Source organism: Phyllobates terribilis, unplaced genomic scaffold, assembly GCF_046119375.1.
Source record: "Phyllobates terribilis strain yellow unplaced genomic scaffold, ASM4611937v1 Scaffold_5__5_contigs__length_657084704, whole genome shotgun sequence".
NCBI lineage: Eukaryota > Metazoa > Chordata > Amphibia > Anura > Dendrobatidae > Phyllobates > Phyllobates terribilis.
In genome coordinates, this window is record NW_027362765.1 from 454,720,142 (window position 1) to 454,730,746 (window position 10,605).

The window sequence follows — 10,605 nt, forward strand, 5'->3', positions numbered from 1 at the left end:
TGGACTATAAGATGTACTTTTTTAGCAAGAAAAAAATCATGCTTAAAAAAGTGTGTGTGTCTTATAGTCCAAAAACAGGAGAGCGCGGACACAGCATCATTGCTGGTTACTGAGAAAACTATACAGGGGCACAGCTCTTTCTCCTCCTGCCCAACACTGAGCAGTATGATCTGTGCAGGGCAGGAAAGGAAGGTACTAGGACCTGCACATCAGTAACGCTGCACAGATGCTGCAGGTCCTGACTAGCTGAAGAGCCTTTCAGGTTACTTACACGCATAGAAGAAACTTTAAAACGTGCTAGTATATACACAGTGTGCAGCAGAGGTGTGCCTGTTGAGGTAGCAGAGCTGTGTGTGTTTATGTGGCAGAGCTGTGTGTTTGTGTAGGAGCGGAATGTGTGTATGTATTAGAGTTGTGTGTGCAGCAGAGTGTGTTTGTATGTTGCAGAGCTGTGTGTGTATGTAGGAGGGGAATGTGTGTATGTGTGTATTAGAGTTGTGTGTGCAGCCGAGTGTGTTTGTATGTTGCAGAGCTGTGTGTGTATGTAGGAGCGGAATGTGTGTATGTATTAGATTTATGTGTGCAGCAGAGTGTGTTTGTATGTTGCAGAGCTGTGTGTGTATGTAGGAGCGGAATGTGCATATGTATTAGAGTTGTGTGGGCAGCAGGGTGTGTTTGTATGTTACAGAGCTGTGCTTGTGCATGTACAGCAGAGCTGAGTGTGCATATACCATGCATGCCGCAGTGCTATGTATATACAGTTAGGTCCATATATATTTGGACAGAGACAACATTTTTCTAATTTTGGTTCTAGACATTACCACAATGAATTTTAAACAAAAAAATTCAGATTCTGTTGAAGTTCAGACTTTCAGCTTTCATTTGATGGTATCCACATTAAAATTGGATGAAGGGTGCCGCCCTGTTTTTAAAGGGACCAAAAGTAATTGGACAGATTAAATAATTTTAAATAAAATGTAAATTTCTAGTACTTGGTTGAAAACCCTTTGTTGGAAATGACTGCCTGAAGTCTAGAACTCATGGACATCACCAGACGCTGTGTTTCCTCCTTTTTGATGCTCTGCCAGGCCTTCACTGCGGTGGTTTTCCGTTGCTGTTTGTTTGTGGGCCTTTCTGTCTGAAGTTTAGTCTTTAACTAGTGAAATGCATGCTCAATTGGGTTGAGATCAGGTGACTGACTTGGCCATTCAAGAATATTCCACTTCTTTGCTTTAATAAACTCCTGGGTTGCTTTGGCTTTATGTTTTGGGTCATTGTCCATCTTAGTATGAAACGATGACCAATCAGTTTGGCTGCATTTGGCTGGATCTGAGCACACAGTATGGCTCTGAATACATCAGAATTCATCCGGCTGCTTCTGTCCTGTGTCACATCATCAATAAACACTAGTGACCCAGTGCCACTGGCAGCCATGCATGCCCAAGCCATCACACTGCCTCCGCCGTGTTTTACTGATGATGTGGTATGCTTTGGATCATGAGCTGTACCACGCCTTCGCCATACTTTTCTCTTTCCATCGTTCTGGTAGAGGTTGATCTTAATTTCATCTGTCCAAAGAATGTTCTTCCAGAACTGTGCTGGCTTTTTTAAATGTTTTTTTTTAGCAAAGTCCAGTCTAGCCTTTTTCTTCTTGATGCTTATGAGTGGCTTGCACCGTGCAGTGAACCCTCTGTATTTACTCTCATGCAGTTTTCTCTTTATGGTAGATTTGGATATTGATAAGCCTACCTCCTGGAGAGTGTTGTTCACTTGGTTGGCTGTTATGAAGGGGTTTCTCTTCACCATGGAGATTATTCTGCGATCATCCACCACTGTTGTCTTCCGTGGGCGCCCAGGTCTTTTTGCATTGATGAGTTCACTAGTGCGTTCTTTCTTTCTCAGGATGTACCAAATTGTAGATTTTGCCACTCCTAATATTGTAGCAATTTCTCGGATGGGTTTTTTCTGTTTTTGCAGCTTAAGGATGGCTTGTTTCATCTGCATGGAGAGCTCCTTTGACCGCATGTTTACTTCACAGCAAAACCTTCCAAATGCAAGCACCACACCTCAAATCAACTCCAGGCCTTTTATCTGCTTAATTGAGAATGGCATAACGAAGGGATTGCCCACACCTGTCCATGAAATAGCCTTGGAGTCAATTGTCCAATTACTTTTGGTCCCTTTAAAAACAGGGTGGCACATGTTAAGGAGCTGAAACTCCTAAACCCTTCATCCAATTTTAATGTGGATACCCTCAAATGAAAGCTGAAAGTCTGAACTTCAACTGCATCTGAATTGTTTTGTTTAAAATTCATTGTGGTAATGTCTAGAACCAAAATTAGAAAAATGTTGTCTCTGTCCAAATATATATGGACTTAACTGTATGTGGACTGCAGAGAGTTTACATAATGTGCATGCTGCAAAGCTCTATGTGTATAATACAGAAGCTGCAGAGTAACACTAAGAAAATATCCATTACCTCCTTATCCTACCCTTGTGCATTAAAGTTAGTGATATTAACCCCTCCACTTCTTTACACCGAAAGGAAAGTTTTAATTATTAGGAAATGTTTTTTTCTATTTTCTGCTCTCTAATCCTGGGATGTGTTTTATAGTAATTTGCGTTCTATAGTCTAAAAATTATGTTGTACCTCCTACACAAGCACAGGTCAGGGATAGTAATTACTAGAGTTAAAAGGCTTCTCAGGGACTATAACGTTCATTTCCAATCCCTAGAATAGACAAGTATTGTTTAACCACTTCCAGACATTGACAATTTCCGTTTTTATATTTTCCTCCCCTTCTTTTAAGAGTCATACCTTTTTTTTTTTCCTGTCCACATAGACTTATGAGGGCTTGTTTTGTTTTTTTGCGGGATGAATTGTACTTTTGATTGCCACCATTTATTTTCCCACAAAGTGTACTGGAAAAAGGGAATAAAATCCAAGTGCAGAGAAATTGCAAAATAAATTCAATTTGGACATTGTTTTTTTTTGTAATAGTTTTTACAGCAAACATTGTGTGGTAAGAAATGATCTTCCAATATGATTCTCCTCATCAGTATGATTATGGCGATACCAAATTTTTACAGTTTTTTCATTATTTTAGAGGTGAAAACAAAAACAGATATTTGGAAAAATAATTGTGAGGAATAATGTGGCCATTTCCCAAAAGTCATAATGATTTCATTTTTTGGTTGATAGAGCTGTGTGAGAACTTATTCTCTGTGGAGTGAGACGTTTTTTTTTTTGATAGATATGACATTTTGATCGCTTCTTACAATATTTTTTACAGTGTTCCAGCAAACCAAAAAACAAAGTTTTGGCGCTTTGAGTTTTTTTCTCTTCATGGTGTTTACTGATTGGGTTAATTTTTATGCTTTGATAGATTGGACATGGTGATACTACAGATGTATATTTTTAAACGGTCGATAAAGACGGTGATTCAAACTTTTATGCTTTTTTATTTTTTTTCCATATTTTTTAAAACTTTTTACTATACCGTATTTTTCGGACAATAAAATGCACTTTTTTCCTCCAAAATTTTGGAAGAAAGTGGGGGGTGCGTCTTATAGTCCGAATGTGGGGGGGCATATATATATATTGTGGGTGGGTAGGTGGAGCGGTAGCAGCAGAGGAGTGGGGCACAGGAGGCAGCAGCCGCCTGCTGCAGCCTACACTGTCCCCTCTGCTAAAGAAAATGAATATGCACTGTGGGAATAGTCACTGCTCCTCACGCTTGGACTGTGTGACTAGGGAGCAGTGACTTCACTCACCTTAATAGCCAGCACACAGTGTAGCCGCAGCGTGGCTCCTGCTGCTGCCGGAGATCGCGTGTGCCTGCTATTAAAGGGCATGGATATTCACCTCTCTCCACACCCATGGGAGTAATGAATATTCATGCTCTTTAACAGCGGACACACGCGATCCCCGGCAGCAGCAGGAGCCGCGCTGCGTCTATACTGTGTGCTGACTATTAAGGTGAGTGAAGTCACTGCTCCCTATGCACACAGTCCCAGCGTGGGGAGCAGTGACTATTCCCGCAGCTGATCTCACCTTGTGAGGGCGCATGGTAGTGACGCCATGCGCGGCTCACATGCTGAGATCAGTGCTAGCAGCAGAGCAGGACGCAGCGCTGGAGGAGAGAGGAGGAAGGTGAGTAGTAGAAGTGTTTATTTTTTTATGTGCAGCGTGATGGGGATTAGGAGTGCCATGCATACCAGGATGGGGATTGCTGTGCCATGCATACCAGGATAAGGATGAGGGATGCCCTACATACCAGGAAGAGGGATGAGGGGGGCCATACATACCAGGATGAAGGATGAGTGGTGTCATGCATACCAGGATAGGGATGAGGGGTGCCATGCATACCAGGATAGTCCATTTTGGAAAGACAACCTCTTGATATGACGCTGAGCACGTGCACTCAACATCTTTAGTCAACCATGTCGAGGCCAGTTATGAGTGGAACCTATCTTGTTAAAAAGTTATATAATCTTGGCAGCATACTGCAGCTCAGTTTCAGGGTGTTGACAATCTTCTTATAGCCTAGGCCATCTTTATGTAGAGCAACAATTCTTTTTTTCAGATCCTCAGATTTCTTTGCCATGAGGTGCCATGTTAAACTTCCAGTGACCAGTATGAGAGCTTTAACACCAAATTTAAGCCAGCTGCTCCCCATTCCCACCTGAGACCTTGTAACACTAAAGAGCCACATGACACCGGAGAGGGAAAATGCACAATTTGGCCATTTTCACTTAGAGGTGTACTCACTTTTGATGCCAGCGGTTTAGATATTAATGGCTGTGTGTTGAGTTATTTAAAGAGCACACCAAATTTACACTGTTATACAAGCTGTACATTAACTACTTCGATACAATGTAAAGTGTCATATCCTCAGTTTTGTCCAATGAAAAGATAATAAAATATTAACAAAAATGTGAGGGGTGTACTCACTTATATAATATACTGTAGGTCCTGAGGATAACTCAACAATAACTTGTGACTGGAATGCGCTTTAATGTTATTGTTTGATATCTCCATTTTATATAGGCTATGGCAACTTAAAATCTATGGCAACTTAACGGATATGACAATTTAACGGATATGGCAATTTAACGGATATGGCAATTTAACGGATATGGCAACTTAACGGATATGGCAATTTAACGGATATGGCAATTTAACGGATATGGCAACTTAACGGATATGGCAACTTAACGGATATGGCAACTTAAACCTACGGCAACTTAACATCTACAGCAACTTAACATCTATAGCAACATCTACGGCAACTTAACATCTATGGCAACATCTACGGCAGCATCTACGGCAACTTAACATCTATGGCAACATCTACAGCAACTTAACATCTATGGCAACATCTACGGCAACTTAACATCTACAGCAACTTAACATCTATGGCAACTTAACATCTACGGCAACATCTATGGCAACTTAACATCTACGGCAACATAAATAGCAACTTAACATCTACGGCAACTTAACATCTACGGCAACATCAATAGCAACTTAACATCTACGTCAACTTAACATCTACGGCAACATCTATGGCAACTTAACATCTACCGCAACTTAACATGTACGGCAACATCTATGGCAACTTAACATCTATGGCAACTTAACATCTACGGCAGCTTAACATCTATGGCAACATCTACGGCAACTTAACATCTATAGCAACTTAACATCTATGGCAACATCTATGGCAACATCTACGGCAACATCTATGGCAACTTAACATCTATGGCAACATCTACGGCAACTTAACATCTATGGCAACATCTACGGCAACTTAACATCTATGGCAACATCTACGGCAACTTAACATCTATGGCAACATCTACGGCAACTTAACATCTATTGGAACTTAACATGTATGGCAATTTAACATCTATGGCAATTTAACATCTACGGCAACTTATCAATTTTTACAGCTATTTTTGCATGACATCCCAATAAATAGTTTTTGATTTCTCCCTTACATTCCTCCTGAATTTGACATTATTTCCTGCACCCTGTTTATTTACATGCTGCTCTCCAGACTGGGCAACTCCCTGTGCTTTTTTTTCTAAACTCACAACCACAGCTAGCACTGCCTGGCTCCATTGTCCAGCACTGCCCTCATGCCCCCAATACATAGAATTGGCTGTTAGTAATCCGCTCCAGCACTGACCTCATTCACTCCAGTATTGGAAGTGACTGAGCAGTGATCCTGAGCTTTTATCTGTGCCATTGCAGCACCGATCACTTCACCTCACACCACATTCACAATGGTGATAGAGCTTTCACATGTCTCCTACATTACCCAGGGGCGTAACGTTTACTGTCGCAGAGGGTGTGACTGGTCCCAAGCTGGGGGAAGAGGGAGGAGGGGGCCTTGTTGACACCAGTGCCTACTTCAGTTGGATGTGCGCCCAATCAGCTGAAGTGTGTTGTGACGCAGAGAAGCGCTGGGTCCCTGCACTGCAATACACACCACCAGCTAATCAGAGGTCAGCAGCTGATGTTGGCGTGCCAGGCATGGGCATCACATGGCAATGACATTAGCCTAAACACACTCACGGTCAAGCCTAAGCTGGGGCTACACGACATTTGGTCACAACATAGGTCAAGCTGCCAAACTTTATTCTATGCCGCTGCTACATAGTACCGTGACGCAGGTGAATTAGGGTCACATTGCGACCCCTGTGGTGATGTGACAAGATCCGATTTTTTTAATCTTCTTGTTGCGGTGCCTAGGGGACGTAATGTGACCCTATTCACTTTATTTCTGCTGCTATCTAATGTAGCTTAATTCAGTTTACAATGATGTTTTGCCGCATATCCTGTGCCATGGCCAAAATCACTGTGTAACCCATCATCAATATATAATAGGGTAATGTAGAGCCGAAGAAAAAGATTCACAAGACTCCATGGGAATTGAATTAGGTTCATATAAAATTATTCAGTCAGTCAAGAAATAGTGCATCCTTGTGTAAATACCACATACATCCAGGATGCCGGGGTCTGAATACCAGACGAAGAAGTTTGCAGGACCTTGGTTCAGCTACAATAGATCCTGCTGATCGATTGGCTCGAGTCTGTATATTATACACTAATATATATGAAGACACATGCATGCAGTTATTGTTTTACCTATAAAAATGTAACCATATGAATAGAGATTTAAACAGATACATAATTTATAGGGATATATACGGCAAAAAAAAAAAAAAAAGCAGCACTCCAGACGCAAGATAGTGAAAAGCATTGATCTTTATTTAAGGCTATGTGCCCACGATGCAGAAATGCTCCGGATTTTTCCTGAGCATTTCTGCCCCTCCCTGGCCGAAAAAACGCATGCGGATTGTACATGCGGATTGTACATGCATTTTTCCTGCCAGGGACAAGCGGAAGTGAACAGTTCTTCACATGCATTTCCGCATGCGGGTTGTCAAGCACTTTCCAAGCGATTTTAGCATCACTTGGAAAGTGCTTGACAACTTGGTCACCCTATATAAATCCATGCAGACGGCATGGATTTATATAGTGCGACCAAAAGAATGGTAAAAAATAAAAAATAAATATTACCTTCTGATGGCCCCCAGCTTGCCGGCAGCTTGCGGTAGACTAAAGGACCTGCCGACGTCAGCGGTCGCGTGATCCATCACATGACTAAATGACATCACCACAGGTCCTTTAGTCTACCGCGAGCTGCCAGCAAGCTGAGACAAGGACACCGGGGGCCATCAGAAGGTAATATTTATTTTTTATTTTATTCTTTTTTTTACAGGTATTATGGTACCCGGGTCCGGAGGAGAGTCTCCTCTTCTTCAGACCCGGGTACCATCCGCACATTGAAACGGATGGAATCCGCATGTACAGATTCAGTGATGCGGATGACATGCGTTGCAACGCAAGTCAATGGCGGCGAAAATGCCGCGTTTACGCAAAATAATTGGTAGTGTTGCGGATTTTTCCGCAATGATAATCCGCAGCGGAAATTTTCACAGGATGTGCACAGCACATGCAGATTATTATTGGGGAACATGGCAGACCTTTTACCAAGCGTTTTTTAAGCGTTTCTGCAGCGGAATTGCCGCTGCGGAAACGCTTAAAAAACGCATAGTGGGCACAGAGCCTTACCATGTATGTGTGACATTTTGGCTCTTCAAGCTGTGAGCCTATCTTAAGCCATGAACATTTACAGTGCAGAAACAAGTTATATATAGGTTATACTCCATAATCAGTGATTAATCAATATACATCAGGAAAGTATAGTGCAATTATATCAATCTCCTCATGTTTCATTATGATATAACAAGAATTCATTTTTATTTTGTGCCAGGTCACATATATTGTGCATGTAATATTAATAAACCTTAATTGCATCATAATGATAATATGATAACTCCTGTGTTATAATTACAGACTGCTAATGTTAGTAATATACATAGTATTGCGTCCCAGGGACGGCCTTGCATGTGCTCTAGGCTCAGCTGTGATTTCAGGGATCCCAGATACTCACTGCACCAGAGGCAGACATATCACCGGTGCAGCTGCGCCAGAGTCCAGGGGTGGAGGGGGCCTGCCGACACCAGAGACTATATCCGCTGGATGTGTGTCCGAGTGTGTGTACCATTTTCTCTAGTTATTTATGGGGCGGTCCCTTATCATGTAGTGTCCTCTTTGTTATGTACAGTGATGTCACGTTATTACATATTATTATGTCTTGAGATACACACAGTATATATAGCACGATCCGGGAGCAAACATTGACAGCTTGGGGCTCCTGTGCAAGAAATGTGTTTGGGGCCCCTTCCTTTTGTGGCGAAAAAGCTATATATATATATATTTGTACATATATATATATTACATAGTGCCCTCTCTTGTCTTTTACATATCAGATTCCCGTGATTTTTAGTATTTATAGTGCCTTGTCTTTATTTCATAGCGCCTGCTCTTCTTAGATATAAACTGAAATGATGGCTGGTGGAATATGAGAAAGTTTCTTTCCTGCTGGAGGCGGCTGATGGACCGGTCTTCTGGTCAGACACTGCCCCATCAGCAGCCATTTTACACCTAACAAGAGAAGACTATGTGATAGAGAGGGAGCTGTGATGAACAAAAATAACGAGAATACACATGTAAGGGACGGTGCTATATATCACAAGACATAATCCTATGTAATAATGGGACGGTGCTGTACATAACAGAGGACACTATATATGAGACAGCACTACACATACCTAGGGAGGATACTTCATAATGAGGGACAGCACCATACATACCTAAAGAGGATGCTACGTAATAAGGGACGGCACCATACATCCATATATACCTAGAGAGGAGGCTATGTGTAACATACCTGGCGGCGTCCTTGCATGGTGGTCCATCTCCCACTGTGCAAGAGCGCGCACTTGATCTCCAGTCCAGAATGTCTCTCTGGCTTCCCTCCATGCTGTCTGTTTGTGTCTGTTTCTGCTGCTTAAGGGCGGCGCCCGATCACTTCCTGCTTTTTGTACCTGCTGTGGGTCACACCCCTTGTGCGTCCTCAGCCTATTGCTGTCTGTCACCTGGTATATAGCTCAGCTGCGCCCATCTATTCCTGCCTGAGCATAGTGTTTCATTCAGTGTGTGCTTGCACTCTGAAGGTGCCAGGTCCCGTTCTGTGTTCTCTTGTCTGCCTATCCTGGAGGCTGTGTTTCCAGGCCTGTCTGAACACGCTCCTAGCCTGTTCCTCCTGCCTTCTAGGGGCCGATTACCTAGACCCGTTCCTGTATCTTGTCTGACCTGTCTGAACACGCTCCTAGCCTGTTCCTCCCGCCTTCTAGGGGCTGATTACCTAGACCCGCTCCTGTATCTTGTCTGTCCTGTCTGAACACGCTCCTTGCCTGTTCGTCCTGCCTCTCTGGGGGCCGTATTCCCAGACCCGCTCCTGTATTCCGCTGCAGTGTTGGTCTCCTCCGTACACTCAGTTCCAGTCTGAACTCTCTCCTATCCTTTACCTGTTTTGCCTCTATGTCCGTTCCCTTCCTTTTTCTGCAGAGTCTGAACTCGTACCTAACTCCTGCTTGTTGTCTCTGTACTCCCGTTTGTGAGTTTGTGGTCCACTCGCTACTTCTCTGCTAGTACCCTGTGGGTGTCTGGCTCTGCCTTTCCCTTCCTGTCTGTTCCGTGTGAACAGAGCCCTGTCCCCCCTACTCCTTTGCTCACCGCTCCGGCGGTTCTAGCCTGCTCTGACTCCTTTGCTCACCTCTCCGGCGGTTCTAGCCTGCTCTGACTCCTTTGCTCACCGCTCCGGCGGTTCTAGTCTGCTCTGACTCCTTTGCTTACCGCTCCGGCGGTTCTAGCCTGCTCTGACTCCTTGCTCACTGCTCCGCAGCCTTGCTCCGCTCTGACCCTTTTGCTCACTGCTCCGGCAGCCTTGCTCCGCTCTGACCCTTTTGCTCACTGCTCCGGCAGTCCTGTCCTGCCCTGCTTCTGCCCGCTGCTCCGGCAGTCCTGTCCTGTCCTGCCCTGCTTCTGCCCGCTGCTCCGGCAGTCCTGTCCTGTCCTGCCCTGCTTCTGCCCGCTGCTCCGGCAGTCCTGTCCTGTCCTGCCCT

The 10,605-nt window shown here is 43.7% G+C and overlaps 1 protein-coding gene across 1 annotated transcript in view; it reads left to right on the plus strand.

Annotated features, from left to right (window-relative positions):
• Positions 1–6,441, plus strand: part of LOC141271632 (uncharacterized) — a 66,330-nt gene extending 59,889 nt beyond the window's left edge. The window contains exon 8 of the mRNA XM_073681675.1: positions 5,051–6,441. Within this exon, the coding sequence (XP_073537776.1) occupies positions 5,051–5,065 (15 nt within the window). The 3' untranslated portion in view covers positions 5,066–6,441. The remainder of the gene's footprint in view (positions 1–5,050) is intronic.
• The last annotated feature ends 4,164 nt before the right edge of the window (positions 6,442–10,605 follow it).